The following is a 26,595-nucleotide window of genomic DNA, read 5'->3' as shown; positions in this document are numbered from 1 at the left end:
CGAATTACAGTGCACAGATTTACTTTTTAATAGATGCATTAAAGGAAAAAATATTTAATATAATCATAGTTATTGGGTTGATCCAATATAAGTGATTTCGGGTATACAGACTGTTTCTACAGACTGCGCAGATTGTGACACTATTGATCAGCTCGAATGCGCCCGTGGTGCCGACAGCTTTCCTGCACTTTGATCGCGCTGCTCTCATTCTGCGCCGGTTAGAGATAAAGTTATGGAAGAACTCACGGGAGCTCAGCTTATTGCTGAATCACTTAAGGCTCAGGTTAGTGAACCAGTCCGAAATTACTTTATACTGACTTTCTGCAAGCTCCAGAACCTTCAACAGCTTCAGATGGTTAAATAAAGCAACGATTGGTTTATTCACAACAATTTAAACGCTACAAAATACACGCTTGAATGTGTGATAATTGACAATGGTATTACTTTCCAGTGCAAATAAAATACACAATGCAACAGAAATTATTTCGATAATATTTTTAAACAAGTGTGTTGCGTAAAACTGAAAACCTGCCTACCGGCCCGAAACTCTTGTTTGTATTGTATTGGCTTGGCTTCTTGTCAATCATTATGTTAAGGCCCGCCTCCAACACACCTTTACCGCCTTAAAATAATTTTGAGTAGAGGTTACATGTTTATAGAGATGATTTTCAGCTTTCATGCAGATAAGTAGGAAATCAATGAAAGTGGACATGAATGTGATGGAATGACAGCCCTGGCTAATGCTAAAGCTAAAGCTAGTGAAATTCTAACTTCCGGATGTTTCAGAAGGGCGGGGCTTTGTGTGGGCGGGCGGAAATTGGGTCGGCCCACAAATCAAGTCGACACCCCCACCCCCCATGCACCAGCAGACGTTGTGCTAATTTAGTGTCCATTAAGTCACAATGGTTGTTAGAGTGTAACATCGGCGAACAAATGGCAGCAGGTGACCATTATATTATTATTATTCCAGTTATTTATCCATTACAGCGCACAGGCTGCCTTTAATAAAACACTAGCTAGTTGAGATTTTGGCAACTTTATTGTGGATTGTTTTGTGCGAGCAACTTTATTTCTCTTAAACAACAAGTACACCAAAGTCACATGGTTTAGTAAATCCTGGAAAGGTGAGAATAAAAGGCAGACTATGAAAAGAGAAAGTACAATGATAACTGCAAGTGTAGCAAATAAAAAACTACTGCATTATCTCAGGTGGTAGGTTCTGGGTTACTGATCAGAAGGTCAGGGGTTCGAGCCCCAGTATCGCCAAGCTTGCCATTCTTGGGCCCTTGAGAAAGGCCCTTACCTCTCTGTGTTCCAGGGGCTCCAGCTTCCTAACTTTGCTGGTATTTGTGAACAAAGAATTTCACTGTGCTATAAGGTACATGTGAAAAGTAAAAAAAACCCTTTACCTTTCAACTTTTTGAGGAAGATTTCTACTGCCAATCAGTGCTCGGATTGTGTGAAGTCTTACGGGGGTCCCCAGTTGTTGTGTAATTCATATATGTTTTTACTTAAATAATCTTGGGGATCCTCCTAAGTCTATTTTTTTACTTGTCATGGGGGGGTCCCTTATGCCTTATGGGGGGTCCTGGATACCCCCAGCCCCCCCTCAATTCTTGCACTGCTAATGTGTAGATTCTCACTCCAGTACCTGTTTTTACTCTCACAACCTTGCTGTATAAAGCACATCCTTGGCTAGAGGTCAATCTTTTGAAATAAAAACACATCCTAAAACCAACAGTATATACTGTATGGTCTATACCATAGATGCCCAAACTATGTCTGATGTAGACCACTATGTCATATATGAGAAGTGGGGGGAAAAGACACTAATACATATCTTTATTTATAATTTTATATTCAATATAACATATTTAGGGGTTTTTTTAGCTGCAAAAAATGTAAATTGAAATGAAAAGTAGAGACCAGTAGAGACAATTCGAGAAATGAATTAAAAATATTGTAAAATGATAAATGAGGCAAACTGTCAACTTTGATTTTGATATAATACAGTTTTTTTATAATGCAACATTTATTTTCAGCCCACGGCCCTCAATCAAGTTAGATTTTTGCCCCTTTATTGGAAAAAGTTAGGGCATCTCTGTTCTATACTAATAAAGCAAACATTATACATTCATCCATCTTCAGTATGCACTTTGGATCTGTGTATATATTGGATATCTTTTAAATATTGGATAAATCAGTTGGGAATTCACCCTTGATTGGATGCTTGCCCATTATAGAACACCTTGCACACACTCATTCACACTCCCAGACTGTTTTTGGAAGGTGAGAAGTAACGTGAGGCGCTACACACCCATGCCACTCAAATCTAACACTATTGTTATTGTAAAATGCCCTTAAATCAGCTGCAGAGCTGCATGACAGAGTCTGGTCTATTTGAATCTGATTTTAATTAGACATAGTCGCCAATTTGTCTATAAATTTAATTCTGCTGCATAATAATACATCCTATACAATTGTGTGTCTGCAACTTGGTGGGAAAAGCGGAAGACTCACATATGGCTGGAAAAGTCAGGTGTCACAATACTTTTTTCCATATAGTGTATCATATATTTACTGCCATGCAAAGATAGACAACTTACTACAAATTTTAAAATGATCAGCTTGGATCTATTCTCAAGCTTGCATTTAATATTCACCGCACATTTCATTATTAATGCATCAAATATAATAATTAACCTGTGCTACCAGGAGTTTATCTGTTTATTACATTTCAGCATATAATGTAATATCATTTCATTTAAACATATCATTTTTTATATATTAGTTCTGTCAATCAATTAAAATATTTCATCGCGATTGTCAATAGTAAGCGCTCAATTAATTGTAACTTAATCGCACTGTTCTAAATGTTCCTTAAATGAATACTTTTCACGTTTTTAATACTCTAATCAACATGGGCATGAACAAATATGGACGTTTCATGCAAATGTATGTTTATCTTTAGTGAAACCACATTCAATGTAAAGCATGAAGACAACATTTTCTTGTAAATGTTTTAAAGTAATTATGGTGTTTTAAATTACGTTAATCATCAGGACACCAAACGGAACTTTTGCAACGTTTGCACCCTAATATAAATATAATATTTATAATAATTAAATATCAAAAATAATTTAAATCCGTTTGGTACAATGCAATGTAACATGTTCTAATACTAATCCGAACACTGCAGAATGTGGAGTACATGTTTGGCATCGTTGGGGTTCCTATCATTGAGGTTGCCATGGCCGCCCAGGCTGCTGGTATCAAGTATGTGGGCATGCGCAATGAACAAGCGGTAAGAGAACACCACTTCACTGCCAGTTAATCAAATCATTCAAAAACGTACACAGTTAGTATCATGCAGAATACATAATGAATGTGTGTGGAGTTATTTATGAATTACTAGAAATACTGAAATTAGTTACTTACACATGTGCTTCTGCTGTATAACAACCTCTTCAAGTTGTTGCTTTTTTTTTTTTACTTATGTTATCAGTTTAGGTTTTTAATGGCCTCTGTAGTTATCACATAGTCTAGTGTTGAATTTTTTCAGTTTTTCTGCCTTCAGCCTCTTATTCATTTTGTAATAACTTTAGATGAGTCTCTGCTATATTATTAAATAACAATCTATATAAATAATGAATAGATTTATAAAGAGAGATAAGTGTATAATTGACAGATTTGCCTTGATTGATGTCTATATTAATGTGCAATTAAAACGTTTCATGATTTGTGCCATTTTTTCAACATAAATTAACTCAAAATATAAAATAAAATAAAGAATACATGTAAAAGAGGAAGAAATCAAACCATATGTCAGTTAAGAAGCAAACATTGTAATGTAGATTACAAAGACAACTTTTTTGATGAAAGAAAAAAAAAAGAATGCATTGTCTCATGTTTTACTTGTTAAACCAGAAGCATTCGCAACAGTCAGAGATTCCAGGATATCTGTAGCATGCAAAAACATAACCCCCCCCCCCCCTTTTTTTTTTTTCTTTTTTTTTCTTTTTTGTCTTGCTAAATGGATTGTCATGCTCAATTTTGTGGGTTCTGTGATTCTTAGTACTCTTTAATGTACTCTTTTACTCTTTTTTTTTAATGTATAAAATGTTGATTATTGTTTTAAGGTTTTCGAGGTTCTACAGCTTTTCTTACATAAACATGCTTGACCCTTTTACACAGTTAAATATATTTCAGTTTATATTTATTATTTATATACCTCTCTGCATTCAACAGGCCTGCTATGCTGCTTCTGCAATTGGATATTTAACTGGACAGTATGTGTTTCCCTGAATTGAGTTTTCTTTTCTACAATCAGTACATTTGCTTTTTGTGCCCGAATCTTCACCCTTATTCTTGCTTGCTGCCCTGTTACAGTCCAGCAGTGTGTTTAGTGGTGTCTGGACCTGGGCTGATCCATGCTCTTGGTGGAATGGCGAACGCTAACATGAACTGCTGGTAACGTGTCTGAATACTCAGTGATCATGTGATTCCTTGTAATATACAAAGGTGAACCCATTTTCTTTTTTTTAATTCAGGCCTGTGCTAGTCATCGGAGGCTCCTCAGATCAAAATCAAGAGACAACTGGAGCATTTCAAGAATTTCCGCAGGTGGTTATGGGTTGGCCATCTGTCCCTCCATTTTTTCATGCCTCTATATGAGATGCTGAGCAGCATGATTTTTCCCTTTTTTTTTCCATTGATCCAAAAAGGGTTACATTAGTAACAAGAAGGTTTTTTTAACCTTACATCAAATGGAGGCATTAAACTGAATATCTCTTCTCTTTTCTGAATCAGGTAGAAGCCTGTCGGCTTTACAGCAAGTTTTCAGCCCGTCCAGGGAGCCTGGCTATGATACCAGCAGTAGTTGAAAAGGTAAAGATAGATAATATTTTTTTAGTTTGTGGTTTGTGATTCCTATTTTGGTATATAAGTGCTTGCTCTATTGTTTTACCAGGCAGTAAGGAGCAGCATTTATGGCCGTCCAGGAGCTTGCTACATAGACATCCCTGGTGACATGGTGAACGCAAGAATGGACCGGAAAACTGTTAGGTGATTCCAGCGATTTGTCTTTTGGCTGATTTGCTTTTCATCTGCAGATTTCGGACTTATTGTTGAGTCATGCATGTGACTGAAAGTAAGGGTGGTAAAGTGGCACATTGGGTAATATTTCATTCATGCAGATTATGTCTGTAACGACAGGTTTCCATCCTGTTGTCCTCCTCCTCCAGTGAGCCTGGCCAGCAATCACGAGATCTCCAAAGCTTTCACGGTGCTCAAACAGGCTCAGAGACCACTGCTCATTATTGGCAAAGGTGACACTGAAACCATATGCTGTCTTACTGTATTCTACAGTTCTACTTTGTGTACTCATGAGAATAGTATGTGTGGCCTGTTGTAGGTGCAGCATACGGCCGGGCGGAAAATGAAATTAAAGAGCTGGTGGAGCTGAGTGGGTTGCCTTTTCTGCCCACTCCAATGGGAAAAGGAGTACTTCCTGATGACCATCCCAACTGTGTGGCTGCTGCTCGCTCAAGGTGTGTGCATTTCCACTTAAATCTGAATAAATTTCTAACATAAATCTTAGATTTTTATATCTGTGTTTGAATAGTGTTTCTTAATTATTAGTATAAACCATGGAGAAAAGCTGTGTTTATGTTTCAGAGCTCTGCTGCAGGCAGATGCTGTAGTGCTGCTGGGGGCCAGATTAAACTGGATCTTGCACTTTGGATTTCCTCCCAGATTCAGCCCTGATGTGAAACTTATTCAGGTAGGTTAAGTGAAGAGAAGACTTTAGAAAATATCGGGATATCCATATAGTGACATTTATCTTTAATGTTCTTAATTCATCCCAACATTTAGTATGATCATTTTCTATTTTAGAGAAAATTGCTGTAATATTTAACTGCATCCTGTGTTGGGGTTGAATGATTACAAGTAGTATACAGTTGTGTTGGCTTGTGTAATATTTTGCAGTGTTTCTAACACTCTCTCTCTCTCTCTCTCTCTCTCTCTCTCTTCCTCTAGGTGGATATATGTGCAGAGGAGCTGAGTAATAACGTGAGAGCTACAGCAGCACTACTGGGAGATGTCAGGGCTGTTGTCAGCCAGGTATTCATGACTTTCATGTCGCATGTTATTATTTAGTCAATTATTACTTCAGCATTTTTATTTCAGTACTTCATACATTACCGATAAACCTCTTAGTAAACTTTGCCAGATGCAATATGTAAGTTTTTCTTTAAATGTAGTTTCTAAAAAGGCATCCAAAATAGTAACTACTTCACCTTTGCCTTTATTTGCCACAAATATATAAAATCACGAGGTGAGAGAAGATGATGTGAAGGCATAACAGTGTGTTTACTACAATTTGCCTTTTTTACATTTAAATCTAGTTGCTCAAAACTTTAAGATCAAACAAATGGACGTATCCAGCAAACACAGAGTGGTGGATAACCCTGAAAGAGAAAATGGCTTCCAATGCTCAGATATCAAAGGTAAAGGACTGACTTAATAACATTTGCTAATGGACTAAGCTGATGCATATTATTTTGCTCAGTGATAATTTCACTTTTGTGTTTTACTTTTTCTTGACCCTGTCTTCATATGCAGGCTCTTTCTCTCCAAAACACTCTACCAATGAACTACTACACAGCATTCCACCATATTGCTGAACACCTACCCAAAGACTGTGTCATCGTGAGCGAAGGAGCCAACACCATGGATATTGGCCGCACCATGCTGCTCAACTACCTCCCCAGACACAGGTCTTTTACATATCAGTCCTTTCAGCATCACAGGGTATTTTAACAGTGGAAAGAACGCATTACTCTGCTCTTTTCTGCATATATCAGGTCACAGTTTTATTGTTGTGGTGATTGACAGATTGGAAAGAGTAAACTAATGTTACTAAATTAAGCAACACTGCAGTAATTTATTATATTTATAGCTGAGGCTTCTAGGCGATGTATGGATTGATACCACAGACCTTTCTCTCCCCATCCCGATTCATCCCGAGGTAATGCCAGCTCCAGTCATGTCCCACCTCATGAATATTACGGACCTTCATAGAAGTAGATGCCAACCCCGCAAACATCCCGAACCATCTAGAGACGTACCAGTGCCATTTGAATCCCACGTCATGTAGAGTTTGGACATTGGACATCTTCAAAAAGACCTCTTCAGGCTTTGGCATGGAGGATTTGGTGTTGGATTTATGATGATCTTAAATGTTAAGCTATTATATGAGTTGCTCCTGGTTCAAAGTCAACTGACCGTGTAAGACTGTAGAAAGGACATGTTAGTCATGTTAGTTCTCACTCTCCACTGTTTTGTATTATTTTCCGATTTATAATCACACACTTGATATCACCCAAATGAGGATGGGTTCCCCTTTTGAGTCTGGTTCCTCTCAAGGTTTCTTCCTCATTCATCTAGGGATTTTTTCCTTACCACAGTCACCCCAGCTTTAGTCATCAGGGATAAATATACATAATTCACTTTAATTCATAAGTTCTGTAAAGCTGCTTTGAGACAATATCCATTGTGAAAAGAGCTATAGAAAAAAACTTGTGAAAACAATACAGCAAAGTTTGAACTATAAAGCTAACTCTTTCTAAGCTAAATCTATGCTAGCTCGTAACTTACCAAAAAGGTCATGTTTTGATCTCTTCTGCAGGCTGGATGCAGGGACATTCGGCACCATGGGAGTGGGACCTGGCTTTGCCATTGCAGCAGCAGTATTAGAGCAGGCCCAGCACACAGGCAGAAGAGTGGTGTGTGTGGAAGGAGACAGTGCGTTTGGCTTCTCAGGCATGGAGGTCGAGACCATGTGCAGGTAAAGCATATGAGTTTACCCTTTAGCACTTGCATGTGTGCTGGAATGCAAGTGGCATTGCTTGCATACTGGCTTGTTTACCTTATGTACGTTGTTTACATACTGGCCTGTGTTAGAAGCGACATCCACATTTGCATGGAAAACTGGACCGTTCTGGCCTGACAGGGTTTAATGTTAAACTTTAAAAGGAAATTCAAGATTTCAAAATATTTAGACACACATCTTAAACATTTTAAATTGAAAAATGATGACCATACATGTTAAACTAGTAGATCTAAAGGAATGGTACTCATAATTCTTTTTAGGTAAATCTGTACATGATATGTTTTGTAACCAAAATAGAAAAATCCATTAGTATGCTCTGATTTGTTCAGTCGGATGCAGACTTCAAATGGCTGTTATTATTGTTGTTTGTACTATCGTAAGTATTTTCTATACTACTGCTAAATGTAAACTGTATGTCTCTTGAACAGGTATAAGCTGCCAGTTATCATCATTGTCATCAACAACAATGGCATATATAGTGGTGTGAATACAGAGACATGGAGGGAAATGGAGAAGATGGGAGACATGACTGTCATGTGAGTCCTACATCTCTTCACTTAACCCAGACAGGTTAAGTAGGCATGGGGTCAGTACAGTGGGGCCCAAAAGTCTGACACCACATTCACCAGAGTTCTTTTTTTTTCACATTTAATTTGATCAAGAAATTGTCAATATTTATTGCACTATTTCTCTAAGCTTCTAAAGCACATCACCAAAAAAACCAGAACAAGTGACAATAGCTTATGTGTACAACTGCTAGACTGGTAACAAAAAAGTGTTTCAAACACATTCATTTGAAAATACAAAAGGCAATAAGTAAAAAAAAAAAGCACCGTTTTAAACGTAAATAGATAGTAGATAGAAAGTTGTTATTCTAGATATCATCTTGGAGACATTTTTATTGTCTTTATAGATGGAATAAAGATACAGGGCTTTTCAGATTGCAAGGGGAATCTAGATTCACCCTGTGAGAATGAGACACTCAAGCAGAGAGATCTTGTGCTTCAAGCACCATAAGAACATAGAGAGGAACTTGCCAAATGCCCTGAAGTTGAGGATTTCAGTTGTCATGAGCCTTTGATGTCTGAAATGCCAAGATAAGGGAAAAAAAATCTACAAAATAATTTTATTCTTGCAGAAACAAGATCCCAATGCTGTGACATCAGTGGGGATTTTATGTGAGGGCGCTTGTGCTTGTTAAGATTATAAACTGATGAGAGTCTGAAAATTACTTGTGCAAGACGTTCTGTGGTCATTTTCTTATGGATTTATGAAAAAATATCTGGTTGATGTGCTGATGATTGTAAGTACACACTAAGATTCTCAGCTGTGTGGTTTTTGATGGTGTCATTGGTTATTTAAGGATGGCAGAGGGAAGATATATCTATTGTGTTTTTTGTTGAGGTTATAGAAAGGTTGTCCATCAACTGGAGATAGGGGAGAAGAGATCACGGGAAGATTACTAAGCTCATTGGTAATGTGAATACAAGAGGCAGCTAGATAAGTTATACAGTGAGGCAATTCACTAGTAATGGCATGAGGTAATGAATAGGCATCCCCGATGTCCACACTAGTGAAATTAGGGATCTGGTGATTCAGAGTGTCAAGACAAGACAGCAGACATGTGTATGAATATGAGATCAATAAACAGTGTTTTCTGGGTTTGTGACTGCTCTCAGGGCTGTCTCTGTAGAGGCCAGTCAGGATAGTATCTAGTAAAACATTTAATCGATGATATAAAGACAGTTGTCTATCACATTCCAGTGTCTTAGGTAGAAATGGACAGAAGGAAACAATTCTGTTATAGGGGTCAAGTAAGAGACCAAAACAGACTGAACAGTGCATTGGTGCGAACACGCTGACAGTAGTATTTTAATTGGAAATGTTTTAAGGAGAATGCAACAGCTAAATTTTTTCTTGCATATTTACCATTAGTAGAAATAAGCATACATATTTTTTGTTGATTCAGCACTGTAAGTTGTGAGATGATATAGGATGGACCACCACGCTTGCTTTTTTTTTTTTTTAAACTGTGTGTTGATAAGAGTATTATCCTGCATTTTTGTGTGTGTTATAGAGCTCCTCCAGTGACACTACTGCCCGAGGCACGTTATGAGCAGGTAATGTGTGCGTTCGGGGGCCGCGGCTATCTGGTCAGGACAGTAGAGGAACTGCGCACTGCCCTACAGCAGAGCTTGAGCGACACAACCAACCCGAGCCTAATTAACGTGCTCATAGACCCAACCTCAGACCGAAAGCAACAGGTAACCCTGTTTTATTAACCCGCAGCATACTGTACATGAAAGAATGTAACCTTCTGTTGTTCTGGTGTTGATTATGATGGTAGAATTCTGATGTGTACCAAGTTATGGTAGGAAAGTAGGAGATACAGTAGAAGATATTTGGCAGGATGTTAGATTTGATGCATTTTTGTTTCATGCGTTTCATTTGACTGGCTAGAGATTTTTGGTCCTATGGTTAAGTGTCAGATTTGAGGTGTATGCTCCACGTGCAGTACAGATATTAACAGTAGGGAGTCAGGAAGATGATATTAATATATTGGTTGTATTGGTCCTCATGAAAGCTGAACAGCACAGTTCAGTGTGATCTCCTGGGCAATAACAAAATGGCAAAATATTAAGCTGCACTAAACCTTTTAGAGAAAAGCTATAAACAGGGAAATTCAATTTTGTAATCTTCTTGCACACAAAGGGGAAATCATGATTAAAATGTAAAACATTAACACACAAAAACACACTTCTGGGTGTACAAAACCATAATCATTATGTGATTATGTGCCACACCTGGGCAGCTCACCAAGAAACAAAAAAAAAAAAAAAAAAAAAACTCATAACTGGAACAAGGGAGGTTTGAACAAAAGAGAAATCTACACTATTTGTCTAAATATTGCTATGAAATATTGAATAATTAAATATATGCTGTACAGCATCTTGCACTAGTGAAGATTCATCGCTAATCTATTCCTTTCTATTCTCTATTCATTCTGCCCCCTGACTCACTTTTGTGTTTGTCTCTCTGTCTCTTTAGGACTTCCCCTGGCTGACCCGTTCCAATCTGTAAGGAGTTCCGCTGGAATCTCTTTCTCCTCTTTGCTCTGATGGACAGTAGCCAGTTCTATTCATAATAACAACTCACTCAGTGCCTTGCTTTTTTCATTATAATAAAAAGCACAAAATGTATCGTACAGGGAAGTGGTTGTGGCACATGCTGATTCAACAGTGAGCTTCTAAATGTAGACAGCAGAACTGCCCAATCCTGTCCTTTATGTATTTCCATTCATTACCAGATGTTTTGTAATTAGTGATATTTTTATAACATGGGGCTACAGGAAGTGTAGCAACCCTGCATGGTTGCTTTTTAAGCAACAGGCCTGACCTGTGTTTAACCTGTGCTTATTGAATTATTGATCAGTTATCTCGTTATCTCTTTATGTAATGTAGAAAAGCGACATTTGACTTGACCAGCAGTAGTTCTGAAATAGGAAAAGTCCAGAGGCTGACATTTTGAATAATAAGGATGCACAGTTTCTTGTAATGTCTTGTGCGGTTGGATCTAATGTCACTGTGTGCTCTGGGGAACGTGCTGTAAATTAAATGTGATTATTAAAATGCACTGTCTGTATTTTTCTTGTGCTGATGGATTGGCACCTGGAGTGAATTGCATTAAGGATGTTTTATCCCCCTGCAAGGCTTAAGTGGCCCTCTATTTAATTGGCATGTCATTATTACTGAGGGGAAGGAAAGGCTAGTGTTTCTACTGCATTGGTTGACAATGCTCTCTGTGTAAAGGCTGAGTAGCAAACAGGTTGTTCTGATAACCTGCATATGTGTGTGTGTGTGTGTGTGTGTGTGTGTGTATATATATATTTATTTATTTATTTATTTATCTATATCTATCTATCTATATATATATATATATATATATATATATATATATATATATATATATATATATATATATATATATATATAAAATTGATTTATTTATGTATATATATATATATATATATATATGTATATAAAATGGGGAGGGCCTGGACGTGCAGTGCACATATTCGACCCAATGTCAGCGCAGCATGTATCTTTATTTTAGATTTTATGTGTGACAGGGGAAAACAAAGCTAGTGCCAGTATTAATAAGTTAACATTGGCTACAAAGGGCAGCTGACCACTATATATTTAGCACCGGGCCAATGCAAAGGAGCAATATTAACCATGGCATTGGTTGGCATTCCCTTTTCCCAAAGGCTTGTGGTTAGTCAAGAAGGCAGGGACAAGAAAGCTCTGTGTGTGTGTGTGTGTGTGTGTGTGTGTGTGTGTGTGTGTGTGTGTGTGTGTGTGTGTGTGTGTGTGTGTGTGTGTGTGTGTGTGTGTGTGTGTGTGTGTGTGTGTGTGTGTGTGTGTGTGTGTGTGTGTGTGTGAGCGAGATAGAGGGGGGAGTGTAGTGGTGTAAAGCCTCAGTTCAGTAGCCAGTGCCGTTGGAGGTACAGAGCTCTCTGCAGTCAATCAGCATGTTTCTTTTTACACTCGGACTGTATTTGCCTCTCCTCCTTCACTATGCTTCATCACACTCCCTTATGGACAACATCTTCTCCTTTCCAGCAGGTACGACCACTTAAGACTGATTTTGTTTTGGGCGCATCATATTTAATATCTCTTTGGAACCTGGAGCATACAGCTTGTGCATACTTGGTTTGGGCACTAACAGCATACATGAAATGTTGACTTGCAGTCATTATTTTGTTCCTTGATCTAAATGTCTTTCCGCATGAAACTGATATTATCTATGATGATTTTCTTGCACTCCATCAAAACCAGGATTATTATTGCACATTATATATGCAATTATTCCTGCAGATTCCTGCAGATGTAGTAGAAAGAAAATATTTCACACCACAGTGCACTGCATATTATTCTTGTTTATTTCAGTGTTTTGTTCATGGGCTCTGTGCTAATAACAGTAATTAGTTATTCCATGGATAATGCATAAGAGGCAGAGTATTTGAGGACATTGGTATGCTTTTCTGTTTCAAATACTATTTGATTTGTTCCTGCTTTGGGCTCATTTAATTAATAGTTATAAATATCTGTATATATTTGCATGTCGAATAACAAACCATAACATTCACAGTTCATATTTGGAACATTAAAATCACTACATTTGTAAATAATCTATCAGAAAATCCATCTGCAAGATAAAACAGCACTGACAGCGTTTAAATGTTTGCAGAATGATGGAAGGAACCGAAGAATAATTACCAATGCAGCATTGGGAATTAGTTTTCAGCATTTAGAATAACAATTCAGGCTAATTCAGTGCTGTGTGGATGCATTTGTTGCATTGTCTAAAACTATCCAACTATTTCCAACAATTCCTTTTTAAAAAAAATATCTAAGCAAAGCCACCATTTGACAGAAGAGCTGTAGTTTGTCTTTGTTTCTATGCCTGACAATATCACAACTGGCTGTCATGCTCCATCACTAAGCACTGCTTGTTGTGCTCCTATGCTGCCTGTTTGTTGACATGTTCATTCTGTTCCCCAACCACAGATCTGGAAGCACTGGAACCCAGGAAGAAATTTAACCCGTGTTGTTTACTGACTCCGCCTCCTCCGCCGTTATTCCCCCCACTCCTGTCGCTGTGGCACAAGCCTCGGGTACGTCATGTGACTCTTGCACTAGCCGTGGTGACTTGTCCTTGGAGGGGTTCCATGAATCCTGTGGTCCCCCTCAGATGCTTGTCTTATCAGAGCGTAAAAACTAAGAGGTGTTGATACAGATCAGCAAATGGATCTCGTCATGGTTCTAAAAATCATTAGGCTGCTTGAGTTACCTCGTGTGTATATTTTAACTTGTTGACTTGAAAGTAGAATAAAAAAGACAAGTCCAATAATCCAATGATGAAGTCCACGTACGTACCGAGCCAGATCATATTGCCAAGGCACAAATGCTGACGCCAGTGTCTAGCCAAAACTGGCAATGAAGTTAAACGTTCTTAATGTTTTACATTGCAGAGTGATCCTGGCAATGTATGGAGAGATGGGAAGACAGAGGACAAGAAGTCAACAGGCAAGGTCTGCCAGGTGGGAGCACCCGGACCAGCCGGACCAGCAGGACCTCAGGTACAACCTCAACCTTCACCAAAACCGGGAGACTACAAAGCACACAGCAACTATATCCAACTGATTTAAAAATAAATGATTGGTGTGTTTACAGCTTGTATCTCATAAACATTTCTCTATAGGAATTGGATTCCACAGTTCCCAATCAGCCAACAAATTATTTTATAATCCTTTCCAGTTTAAAGGGAGTACTGTTTTTTATTTCTGTACCATTAAAGAGGTATTTCCCCAAAAAAATCCAGATTTCCAAGATTACCCAGATGGAATTAAGTGTTCTAGTGCTCACGCAATTGGAAGTCATGAGAATATCAGGTGTTAAAACCCCCCTTTCTTACACCAAATTCATCAAATCAGTCATGTGTCCACTAGTTCAACAGTATTGGCTATTCCAGCTAAGGTACCACTTGGCTAAATGACATTTACAATTTAGAAATTTGTGCAATGGGCTCTTTTAAGATTTCATCCTGTTCAGCTGTTTCCTCTGTTTCTTTAATTGCAATCGTGCTAACCCTCTTCAGCATATGAGACCCGTGTGACTTCCTGTAGTCCGCTTACTGCAGTGAGACGGATGCACCAGGTCCTCCCCATCGCCACCACCATGAATCCCCACCCCCCACTACATGGCAGGACATTAACGCTCTACATTTAGAGTGGACGGAAATAGGATTTTTCCACTGACTGTCTCTGTACCACGCATCCTTTCTTAGAAACGAGACACTGCTCAGCCTAGTGCCCCGAGTCCCACTCTGCCATTTACTAAATAAAGCGGCTGCTTGTCTGTGTGATATGTGATATATATCGAGTATTTCATGGCTTCTTATGAGTGGCAGGTGGATGGCAACTTGTCTTTTCACAACCTTAAGGAAGAAGACATCCTGTATCACCAATCATATTTAATTTGCCATAACTGTAGGATTTGTAGAAACTCCTGAAAGTTTTATGACGTGAAAGTAAAATTGCAATCCTTTTCACAGGGTCCTCCTGGATTACCTGGATCAAAGGGACCAAAAGGAGAAAAGGTACACATGCACGCTTACGCACTTACACATGGTAAAGAAGAATACACTGCAGCCTGATTAAGGGAAATATTTATCCAGAATATATATTTTTATGCAAGCTGCCAATAAATGATTTACCTTACTAGGCTGATATAACGGACAAGCCCAGGAGGCTTGTTATTTTATATTATTGTTTATATGCATATAGTGTTACTGGGTCACCTGATGTCCCATTAGAAGAGTGTGATTGAGTGATATATTAGATGGCGCTTCTTACTTGTCAGCTACATTACCCTTGTAGCTTGAGGTAGAACTATTTCCTAAATACAGCTCTACGTGTTTCAAGTGTTTATTTCTATATATAAATCACGTGTGTGGATTTGTGTGGATTCAGCTTCTATGCAAAGTGGGAGCATTTTCATGGTGTAAGTGTTGTAATATCCTGCATGTTGCACTGTTTCTCTTATTTTTCCTCTCCTGTGTTGCCAGGGAGAAATTGGAAGACCCGGACAAAAGGTAGGATGCTGCATCATTGCATATGAGAAAGAAAAAAGTCTCTGCTTACCCCATAAGAACCCCTTCCACACACACACACACACACACAAAATACTTTTGGCCATGTTCCCAGCCATGCTTCACACTGCAGCCACACACAATATAAGCCTAACACAATTCCAGTTAAATGCAACCTTGACAAAGACATGCAGGACACAGAGTCCAGAAAACAACACTACTAGGAGGAATGTTTTTATGTAAAAGTGGGCACCAAGGATGCAAATAGGATAGGAATATCTAACAGAATGGTCAAGTGCAGACATTTGGCTAAACATGAAGTTTTAATTCTTGATAGAAACTAAAGGTTTTAGTAAAAACACGTTTCTTTAAGGTTACAGTTATGGTTTGGTGCAGGCATAGTGTTCATATATTGCATAATTAATCATGTCAAAGGAAGGTCCCCAGTATAGTAATGTTTGCATGATTAACAATAACAGAAGTCATTGGTGGTCACCCTAATTACAGTTTGAGCCATATGCAATCCTTAATGGAACGTCCCACTGGCTGTCTTCCCACAATTCCACTGATGGGCAGGTGTAGTTTCCTGGAAGGTTTTAGTGGCACACATCAGTGCACAAATGGATGGAGGACAAATGGAACGATGTGGGGTTATGAGCGGGGAAAGAGGAGGGTGACACTGATGGAGGTCGCTTGCAGTATTGCAGTGTAATTTAGCTTAGTGCTGAAGCTACCATAAATCATTTGCCTCCCAACAAGCCTTGTCTCCTGCTCCCTGCACATCAATTAATTAAAGTCAGCAGTGTGATGGGCTGCTTAGCTTGCGCTCTCTCTCTCTCTCTCTCTCTCTCTCTCTCTCTCTCTCTCTCTCTCTCTCTCTCTCTCTAATGTACAATATCACTCTGCCTTTTATAAACACTTCACAGACTTGCTATCCTCACACTGTTTTTACTGTGTTGTCTCTTTAGCAAATTCTGATATTAATTTAAACAGTTTCAAAACATAAATCAAAAATAGGACACTTCATTTAATCAAAAAATTTATCATCTTGCATAACTTGAATTTTCTATGATTACATTTGTACATTTGGCTTAGTATGTCCTATACTATTAGGGTGCTTTATTTTAATAAGCTCTAAAGTCTCAGATCAGGAACTTGTGTGTAAAGATTTGCATTACTACAGGGGCGCACTGGCTCCCCAGGCCTGCCAGGGCGACAGGGACCAAATGGATGGCCAGGACCGAGTGGGCCCAAGGTGAGCTGGCTGCTGCATTTCGAAATGGAAAACACGTATAGTTACACATTGTTGGCAGCAGGGCAATAAATAATGATATGTGGTTTTCAGGGGGAGAAAGGTGACTCTGGACTGATGGGCTTGCCTGGAGCACGGGGACCTATAGGACCCAAGGTCTGTGTTCCTTACAACTTAAACAACTCAACTTGAGTCCTTCAGGAAGCTTCATTAATCCGAGACAAATGGTAGAAATGTCAAAATAACTGACATTTCATTATAAAGTGTTTGTCATTTTAATTGCTTTGTTCCTGCATGTTTGCAGGGATTGTCTGGATACAAAGGAGAAAAGGTACATTTGTACATTTGGTACCTTTGCATGCCCTCTGTCATACAAGACTCTGTCTCCTTTTAAATTTTCTAGGGTGCACAAAACCATGCATTGCCAATGCTTTAGTGTTTTTTCTTGTCAAATTTTTATAGGGCTCACGAGGTGACCGGGGTGAAGCTGGCCCAAAGGGTCAGAAGGTGAGATTGGTGTTCTTTCAGCTGTGAAATCTAATGATGTATAGTTCTGTCATCAAACAGTGGATTGTGTTGTGTTGCAGGGCACAATGGGTCTGACAGGAATGCTTGGCCAGAAGGTGAGGAATGAGTTCTAATCTGCATACTTATATCATTATACTCATCATATTAGTAAATGCATTTACATGATCTTTGCTCAGGGTGAAATGGGCCCAAAAGGAGAAGCTGGAATCCCAGGAAGCAGAGGACCCACTGGGCAGCCAGGAAAAAGAGGCAAACAAGTGAGGGAATTTTCTCTGAATACTGATAAAACCGACATAATGTGTATTGTTCTGGGGGGAAAAAACTGCTTTGTTTTTATTTTTCTTTATATTACAAAAATAATCTTTTGTTTATTTGATATCTGATTTAGGGTTCAAAAGGAGACACTGGACTCACAGGACCAATGGGACCAGCAGGCCCTCAAGGACCACCTGGTCATCCAGGTCCACCTGGTCTGCCTGCTTCAGGTAAGTGTTTAGGATAAACAAGTAAGGTCTCAACTCTATGCTGACTGACGGTGGAATTGCATTCATAATAAAGGAAGTTGGTACAACTGTAATGCATGTAATTGAAGATTATGACTTATTTCACTTATATGGAAATCAAAAACTAAGCGTTGGTGTTTACTTTTCTTGACTGTTTTTTGCATTGAAACCTCTAAATACCAGAATAGTCACAAAAAACTCAGGGTTGAAAGAAGAGAGGGAACATTTCATTCAATGACACCAAGGGATCTTTTTAGCCCAAGTGCAACCTGATCTGCTGTGCTTAAGTCCAGAGGCATGACATCATGTCTTTAAATTGACTGATACAGCGAGGCCAAGTTCCTCACAGATATACAAACATTATGTAACCACTTCATTAATGTGACACCTTGTGTAAACTTCTACAGATTATACAATGTAATTACCCTCTATAAAAAGACAGTAAGAAAATATATAACCAATTTTCCATAACCTTAAAGCTAAAGCTAATTGCACTACTTGAATTAACACTGCAAATAATAACACTTTAAGGAGAATAGTGCTATTTTACACCTGCTGTCTGCAGGAAAATACAAAAATAAATATCAACAATGTTCATCAGATACACTTATTGTCCATTTTAATAGGAACACCTGTACACCTGTTCATTTATGCTCAGTTATCCATTGGGTCCATTCACAGAACTGTCACTCACACAATGGTTTTTATTTTTTCACTATTCTGAGTAAGTGCCAGAGAAGATATGTTCAGTTTTTTCTTATGAAGGGCCAAAAATCTAACTTGTTTGAGGTCCATGGGCCAAAATTATATTTTGCATTATACCAAACATTATATAAAAATTTATGTTGCCACGGTTCCTTTTTTCAATATTTAAGAATAAATTAATAAATAGAATACATTATTCTGTAATCTGCTTAACTACTGCAGTTTTATTTTTAAAGGTCTAGTTCAGTGAACCCATAATACAAAGAGAAACAAACCAATTTCTTGTACAAAAGAGTTTGAATGCTTAATTTTGCTGTTTGGTGAACTCTATAGCTAGACATGAAGCTGGTCCTTATTTTTGGTCGTTTTTCCAAAAGGAATTTTTCCTTTTTTTTCTTCTTCTCATATATGGCATCAAAGGTCACCACATACCAACTTTGGCACGCAGACCCTAGTTTGGGCATGTTTGCACTTGATACTGTTTTGTGTAAAAGTTTCCATGCGATCAGCAATTTCTGAAATACTCAAATCAGCCATGTTCATAATCACATTGATCACATTTGATATTCTGATGGAAGATTTTAACTTGAATTAAAGCTCTTAAATTGAATTTGCAAGATTTTATACATTGTGTTGCTGACACATAATGCAACACTACACAATAACTGCACAAACAAACAGGTGTACAGATGTTTCTATTAACACTAGCAAACCTCCAAAAACGAGAAGCTAAGGGGGGAACAACTGTTAACTGTTATGTAATTAAAAACAGGACCAAACTTGTTTAATTGACATTCAGAAAATGCTGTAACTATAATAGAATGAAAAAGCATTCTATTTAAAATATTTTAAAAGAAAAAAATGTTCAAATTATGTGGTATGTGTATTTATTTATAAATATAATTATAAATATAATATAAAATATAATTGTGATTAATTGCATGATTGTTATTGAGTTAACTTGAGTAATCGCAATGTAATCACACATTTTATCTGTTCTAAATGTACCTTGCATTAAAACGCTTTTAATACTCTAATCAACATGGACAAATATAGATGCTTTATGCAAATTTATGTTTATTATTAGTGAAACACAAAACTCAACATATAGCATTAAGACAAAGTTTTGAAAGTGTTTGTGGTGCTTTAAATTACAGAAATTATCAGGATACCTAAAAACTGAACTTTCCACACAGACAATTTTAATTGCCGGATGTGTGCTTCGTGGCAGATTTAGGTGTTTGATTTGAGGCTTGGTGCATCAGTAAAACAAATATTTAGTGATTAAAAATGACTTTTTTGCTTTTTTTTGTTTTTTATGTCTGAGTAAAGAAAGGATGTTGTAAATAAATGTGTGTTGCATTGAAGGTTTTAATTCCACCTCTTTAATATCTATAGTTTGAAAAAAAAAAAAAATAGTCAAACAGAAACTCGTGCTGCATTAATCGTGCATTAATAAAAATTGTCAAATGACTAAATTCATTATATATATACAGTGAGGAAAATAAGTATTTGAACACCCTGCTTTTTTGCAAGTTCTCCGACTTAGAAATCATGGAGGGGTCTGAAATTGTCATCGTAGGTGCATGTCCACTGTGAGAGACATAATCTAAAAAAAAAAATCCAGAAATCACAATATATGATTTTTAAACTATTTATTTGTATGATACAGCTGCAAATAAGTATTTGAACACCTGTCTATCAGCTAGAATTCTGACCCTCAAAGACCTGTTAGTCTGCCTTTAAAATGTCCACCTCCACTACATTTATTATCCTAAATTAGATGCACCTGTTTGAGGTCGTTAGCTGCATAAAGACACCTGTCCACCCCATACAATCAGTAAGAATCCAACTACTAACATGGCCAAGACCAAAGAGCTGTCCAAAGACACTAGAGACAAAATTGTACACCTCCACAAGGCTGGAAAGGGCTATGGGGAAATTGCCAAGCAGCTTGGTGAAAAAAGGTCCACTGTTGGAACAATCTTTAGAAAATGGAAGAAGCTAAACATGACTGTCAATCTCCCTCGGACTGGGGCTCCATGCAAGATCTCACCTCGTGGGGTCTCAGTGAACCTAAGGAAGGTGAGAAATCAGCCCAGAACTACACGGGAGAAGCTGGTCAATGACCTGAAAAGAGCTGGGACCACCGTTTCCAAGGTTACTGTTGGTAATTCACTAAGACGTCATGGTTTGAAATCATGCATGGCACGGAAGGTTCCCCTGCTTAAACCAGCACATGTCCAGGCACGTCTTAAGTTTGCCAATGACCATTTGGATGATCCAGAGGAGTCATGGGAGAAAGTCATGTGGTCAGATGAGACCAAAATAGAACTTTTGGGTCATAATTCCACTAAACGTGTTTTGAGGAAGAAGAATGATGAGTACCATCCCAAGAACACCATCCCTACTGTGAAGCATGGGGGTGGTAGCATCATGCTTTGGGGGTGTTTTTCTGCACATGGGACAGGGCGACTGCACTGTATTAAGGAGAGGATGACCGGGGCCATGTATTGCGAGATTTTGGGGAACAACCTCCTTCCCTCAGTTAGAGCATTGAAGATGGGTCGAGGCTGGGTCTTCCAACATGACAATGACCCAAAGCACACGGCCAGGATAACCAAGGAGTGGCTCTGTAAGAAGCATATCAAGGTTCTGGCATGGCCTAGCCAGTCTCCAGACCTAAACCCAATAAAGAATCTTTGGAGGAAACTCAAACTCCGTGTTTCTCAGCGACAGGCCAGAAACCTGACTGATCTAGAGAAGATCTGTGTGGAGGAGTGGGCCAAAATCCCCCCTGCAGTGTGTGCAAACCTGGTGAAAAACTACAGGAAACGTTTGACCTCTGTAATGGCAACCAAAGGCTACTGTACCAAATATTAACATTGACTTTCTCAGGTGTTCAATTACTTATTTGCAGCTGTATCATATAAATAAATAGTTAAAAAAATCATACATTGTGATTTCTGGATTTTTTTTTTAGATTATGTCTCTCACAGTGGACATGCACCTACGATGACAATTTCAGACCCCTTCATGATTTCTAAGTGGAAGAACTTGCAAAATAGCAGGGTGTTCAAATACTTCTTTTCCTCACTGTATGTATATATATATATATATATATATATATATATATATATATATATATATATATATATATATATATATATATATATATATATGTATGTATGTATATATATATATATATATATATATATATATATATATATATATATATATATATATACTTAAATGTTAGAAATGCATGCAGAAAGCCTGTACTCGTTGTGAACCCCTGTCTTTTCCCCAGGGCTGTATGTGGTGGGGCCAAAGGGGGAGAAAGGGCAGCCAGGCAACCCAGGCCATTGTGGCTGTAACTCTCTTGTGAATATGAACAACCCTTCTAGCTCATTTGACCATCACTCCAGGAGCAGCTATCCCAGAGTGCCTGCAGTAAGCTAGTGCTATTTATTTGATTAAATATTTCATGAATACCTGAATTTAATATTTACTATTAATAAATAATGGTAATACAGTGGACCCGGTTATCTCAAACCTCGGTTACCTCGACAACATATACCACCAATAACGGACGGTGAGAGTGTGGAAGTTTAAATAGGAGCTGGTGATGATGATAAACGAGCACCATATGTGCGCGATTGAAGCCGGGAGCTTCAGAGAAAGCGGCCGAGAAAACACCTGACACGCTGAAGGGGGCCGAAGGGGGCGTGGCAGGTGGATTCCTGACAGATAAACATGTACTGTATGTATTTTTATAACATGCCTTCATCAAACAAATCGCGGCAACGCTGTTGTGTAAAAAAAACCCTCCAAAAACACGTGCATGCACATTCTCATTTATTAACGCACATCATGTACATAAAGAAATTTCAAGCACGTTAATATACTGCCGCCATTTTGATTTCCGTTTATCTCGATCATCGGTTATCTCGATGCTTTTTGGCAACCCCCTAGGACATCGACATAACCGGGTTCCACTGTAGATTTTACATTTTGTTCATAAAGCCGATAAAGAGGTAGCAAAAAACAATCACTTTAACTTAGGATAACAAATTCTTCATCGAACATCTGCAGAATAATTAGTTACAGAAATTATGTGGTTTTACATGGTTTTCCCTTTTGAGCTAAATCCTCTGGATAATGCTGATGTAGTGTTGTGCAGTGATTGTTTGTAAAACTGCATAATGTTTGTGGCATTTGATGATTTCACAGGGGAGGGGGGGGGAATCATATATATAAATATTAAGTAGAGAACCATGTGAACAAAACCAAAGCATTTTAAAGTAAAAAGAAATTCTGCCTTTTACTAACTAGAATTGATAAATGAAGCATATAAATAAGTTGCTGACTAGATCTTTTCTTTTCTTTTTTTTTAAGACCAGATCCATTTAGATCAGTTTTTGAAGTACTTAAACCAGCCTTCCTGTTACCGAAAGCCATTCCACTGAAATGACATTTTTCTGTATTCTGACAGCTAAAAGAATCAAAACACTTCTTGAACCATGACCACTGTCAAATTAAAAGCCACAACATATTCATAGTGTGTTGGTTTTATTGATTAAATTGCAGATTTTTGTGGTGAATAATGAAGAAGAACTGGACCGTCTCCACACTGATAATGCATTGGCTTTTCGTAAAGACCAGAGGACTCTATATTTCAAAGACACTGATGGATGGTTGCCAGTTCAGGTATTATACACTTTTAAATTATTTTTAATTGACTTATTCATTGAACTTTAACTTGGAGAATGTAATAATACTTTATGAATTCTTTTGTCCTAGCTAACACCATTTCAGTCAACCGAGCATGCGCCAGATCAGGATGGTTTCTGCGGGGATGGAATAGTGCAGGTAGTGAATGCAGAGGAGTGTGATGATGGAAACAAGGTGGTCACAGATGGCTGTGTCAGTAAGTATAGAGTCTGATAGATGTTTTTTGATGAAATGCCACTATTGTTCCATTGAATAAAACTAATGTCCTCCTGTGTGACTTACTTTTTAATCTGTGTGTCTGTGTGTCTCAGAGTGCAGACATGCATACTGCGGTGATGGCTATCGATACGATGGAGCCGAGGACTGCGATGGGAAAGACTTTGGATATCAAACCTGCAACTCTTATCTGCCTGGGTATAATCCAGTTTGAGCATTCTTTGAGCATTGATTTATGCTAATACCACTCTTTTAGACTTGCTGAAAAAAAAATTATATAATGTGTTTTTTGTCACTCTACCTCTACAGATCTTATGGAAATCTTAAATGCACCGTTGACTGTTTTATCGACTCCACAAGCTGCAAGTATTTTACATGAGGAATCAAGAAACCACACAGAGCCCCATGCTGTCTTGTGAACGTAGCAGGGAACAATACTGAAGGCACTGCAAACTAACAGATGAAGAAAATACAGTTGATTTGGGGGCAGGGGGATTTAAACATGCATATTATACTAGTTTCTTGCAGTGCTGCTAAGAAGAAGCCGCATAGTTCACTGGAAAAAAAAAGAAGAGCACTCTGCTCAGTCATGGCAAACGCACAGGACCCATTGCTCTCTGTCTTAAGGACTCAACTAGGATGCTGTTCTCTGTTCTGTTCAGCTTTTCTCTGCGGTGCTGGACACCTGCTTGACATTCTGCTTAGATTGTTTGCTATAAATTTGCTGTCATGAAACGGCAAGCCTGGACTAGACTCAATACCTCAATGTACAACTTTTCCACAAGGAGCCCACCGCTTCATCTCTTTCCCAGGGTGCTGTGTTGTATTTGGACTGTAATGTGAACCAATTTTTGCATGAAGCCTGGGCTGGTTGAAATATAGAGAAACAGGCTACTATGGCATTTATCTAAAGTCAAAACTGTCTCTACTCATTAAAGCTATATACATAGAACATTTGGCTTTGACGAAATCAGGAAAAAAGGCTTCAAGCCGGGTGCCTCAGTAAAAGATTAGGGGAAACCAGCAGGCTGTGTTTTAGAGCTTACTCTACGATACTAATGCTTAGTGGATTTCTTCCACAATGCTAAGACGAACACAGGACTGTAAAAACATCAGGCAAGCTGCAAGGTCAGAAACACATGGTCCCAAAAATCAATAGAAGGAATTAGCTGCAGTTCATAATTTTCCTAATGTGGAGGTGCTCTGACTACAGCCTTGTTAAGGTCAGGGTTAGATTTTAGCCGGACATCATCATTCTTACCTCAGGAACTCTCTGAGTCATCACATTATTAGAGCTGGCCCACCTGCATCCCCAGGTGGAATAACACTTACATATTCCAGTATTCTTAAGCTGCATCTAATTGCCAGTGTCACTTGTCTTGTGTATTGCTGTAAATGCTTCAAGATTTGATGAAGAAAAAAAATCTGATCCTTTGGGATCTTGACTCTAAGCTTATTTAAGATTTAAGGTGGTAATTAAATTACATATAATGGCTATGGAACTGTTAGGAAAGATTTCTATACTGTCAGTTAGCTTTGGCAGGGGAAGTCTATCGCTGCTATCTAGTAGGCTAAAGACTGTTGGAGTTAACCTGAAAAAATTGAAATAAAAAACAGTTAATGGCCATTTTTTGTCATTCGAAGTATGGATATGTAGCATGAATTTTCTGGTAAAAAAAATACATATATCATGTTCTTGTACTCCTCTTTTGTGTATAGTCTATTCTAAAATTGTGTATGTGTTATTTTTATATACTAAATAAAGCATTTAATATTTGTCCATACTAAATGATTTCTGGAAGTGAATTACTATTCATTTCTATAGATTTAATGTATAGGGGATAAAGTGTATTGAACTTGCATCAATTTATACTCTATAATCTCACCATAAAGGTCAAGATTGCTATATTACAGTTGATTGCAGTATGTTATGTCCAGAAAAAAGTGTGTATTTTATGTCTGACGTCTGATGTTTTTGCCAAGGTATGTGAAGTGCATTGGGTATCCCATGGACTGTTATCTCCTCTTTTCAATTTAAGCAAATGTTTAGATGTATGTTATAATGTATATTGCACTATATACAAAATGGCTCAGTAAGCATCCACTGGTGTTTTTGCATGTTGAGATAATGATTAATATTTTGTCGTACTGTAATGTGTATTATTATGAAATTGTTGTTTGATACAGCCAATAAAATAAAGTTTATAAAGCTACGTTCGTTCATTTATGGACCAAGAATATATTGTGGTAAATATACCAGTCTACTTAAAGCTCCAAGTATCTTTAAGCTTGGTGAAACAATTTGAGAAATCAGACAATATTAATGAGATTCTTAAAAAGGTACCGTAATTTCCGGACTAATAAGCGCACCCAAATATAAGCCGCACCCACTGAATTTTACAAATATTTTTAAACATAAATAAGCCGCAGGTGTCTACACTGAAACTAATGAACTTTACACAGGCTTTAACGACAGTGCCTGTTACACGGTTGAAATATGTTGTGGCTCCTTTAAGAGCAAAGCGGCATTTTGGGAATAGCCTGCTGCCACATTTTTCCTGCATGTGTGCAAGACCGAGGATTATGTCCTTATTATTTTCTGATGCTCATTTCTAAGTTTCTTTGACTAACCTGTAACGCTGTTGCCAAGAAAAATTAAAAAGCACGAGTTTTTAAAACCTGTCTGTGCTTATATGATTTCTGTTGCAACTGGAGTTAGTGAGCTCTCCCATGACCCTGTTACAACGTGTTACAACGGCTTGTATCCAAACAGTAGCCTACCAAGAAAGTCATTGTTCACTATCTTCCTCCTTCCTTTTACAACAATTTCTCTCGAGAGTTTTTCTTTTGGCATCGTCATGCATTTAAAAATCACCATCGGTGAAGTTTTTCTCCCGATGCCATGCAGCTCAGAACAGCTTTTTTCATGTAGACAGTCCGAGTGAGCGGCAGGTCAAACGTCAGAGGAACATCATCCATATTTATGATGTGGTGCGGCCCGATTCAGTGGGAGTGCATCTGATTTAATATAAAGATTTTCATTGGTCTGTTATGGGGCTCAGTTTTTTGGCTTGAAGTTTAGAAACCAGAAAACCCCCCGGAAAAATCCA

The 26,595-nt window shown here is 38.1% G+C and overlaps 2 protein-coding genes across 2 annotated transcripts; both read left to right on the top strand.

Annotated features, from left to right (window-relative positions):
• The first annotated feature begins 137 nt into the window (after positions 1–137).
• hacl1 (2-hydroxyacyl-CoA lyase 1) lies at positions 138–11,248 on the top strand. Its single transcript, XM_083559484.1, has 17 exons — positions 138–283; positions 3,200–3,304; positions 4,249–4,289; positions 4,390–4,470; positions 4,551–4,623; positions 4,810–4,887; positions 4,970–5,064; positions 5,215–5,327; positions 5,414–5,549; positions 5,677–5,782; positions 6,040–6,123; positions 6,408–6,509; positions 6,625–6,779; positions 7,691–7,849; positions 8,323–8,430; positions 9,972–10,158; positions 10,943–11,248. Exons 1-17 carry the CDS (start codon positions 233–235, stop codon positions 10,973–10,975), a joined length of 1,707 nt encoding a protein of 568 aa, XP_083415610.1. The 5' UTR covers positions 138–232; the 3' UTR covers positions 10,976–11,248.
• Positions 11,249–12,322: 1,074 nt separating this feature from the next.
• colq (collagen-like tail subunit (single strand of homotrimer) of asymmetric acetylcholinesterase) lies at positions 12,323–25,698 on the top strand. The gene is made up of 17 exons (XM_083559982.1): positions 12,323–12,519; positions 13,465–13,571; positions 13,929–14,036; positions 15,011–15,055; positions 15,524–15,550; positions 16,731–16,802; positions 16,893–16,955; positions 17,104–17,130; positions 17,262–17,306; positions 17,387–17,422; positions 17,504–17,584; positions 17,716–17,812; positions 21,846–21,988; positions 23,126–23,245; positions 23,339–23,465; positions 23,581–23,683; positions 23,795–25,698. Exons 1-17 carry the CDS (start codon positions 12,426–12,428, stop codon positions 23,862–23,864), a joined length of 1,365 nt encoding a protein of 454 aa, XP_083416108.1. The 5' UTR covers positions 12,323–12,425; the 3' UTR covers positions 23,865–25,698.
• The last annotated feature ends 897 nt before the right edge of the window (positions 25,699–26,595 follow it).

Source organism: Silurus aristotelis (genome assembly GCF_946808225.1).
Source record: "Silurus aristotelis genome assembly, chromosome: 1".
NCBI lineage: Eukaryota > Metazoa > Chordata > Actinopteri > Siluriformes > Siluridae > Silurus > Silurus aristotelis.
Note: the sequence above shows the minus strand (reverse complement) of the source record. Positions and strands in the feature narration are given on the sequence as shown.

Excerpts from the sequence above, each read along its gene's own strand:
- hacl1 (XM_083559484.1), top strand. The coding sequence starts at position 233 with ATGGAAGAACTCACGGGAGCTCAGCTTATTGCTGAATCACTTAAGGCT. Across the intron at positions 5,328-5,413 it reads ACTGCTCATTATTGGCAAAG|GTGCAGCATACGGCCGGGCG; the intron begins GTGACACTGAAA and ends GGCCTGTTGTAG. Across the intron at positions 5,550-5,676 it reads GTGGCTGCTGCTCGCTCAAG|AGCTCTGCTGCAGGCAGATG; the intron begins GTGTGTGCATTT and ends TTTATGTTTCAG.
- colq (XM_083559982.1), top strand. The coding sequence starts at position 12,426 with ATGTTTCTTTTTACACTCGGACTGTATTTGCCTCTCCTCCTTCACTAT. Across the intron at positions 17,423-17,503 it reads CAGGAATGCTTGGCCAGAAG|GGTGAAATGGGCCCAAAAGG; the intron begins GTGAGGAATGAG and ends ATCTTTGCTCAG. Across the intron at positions 23,246-23,338 it reads ATGGATGGTTGCCAGTTCAG|CTAACACCATTTCAGTCAAC; the intron begins GTATTATACACT and ends CTTTTGTCCTAG.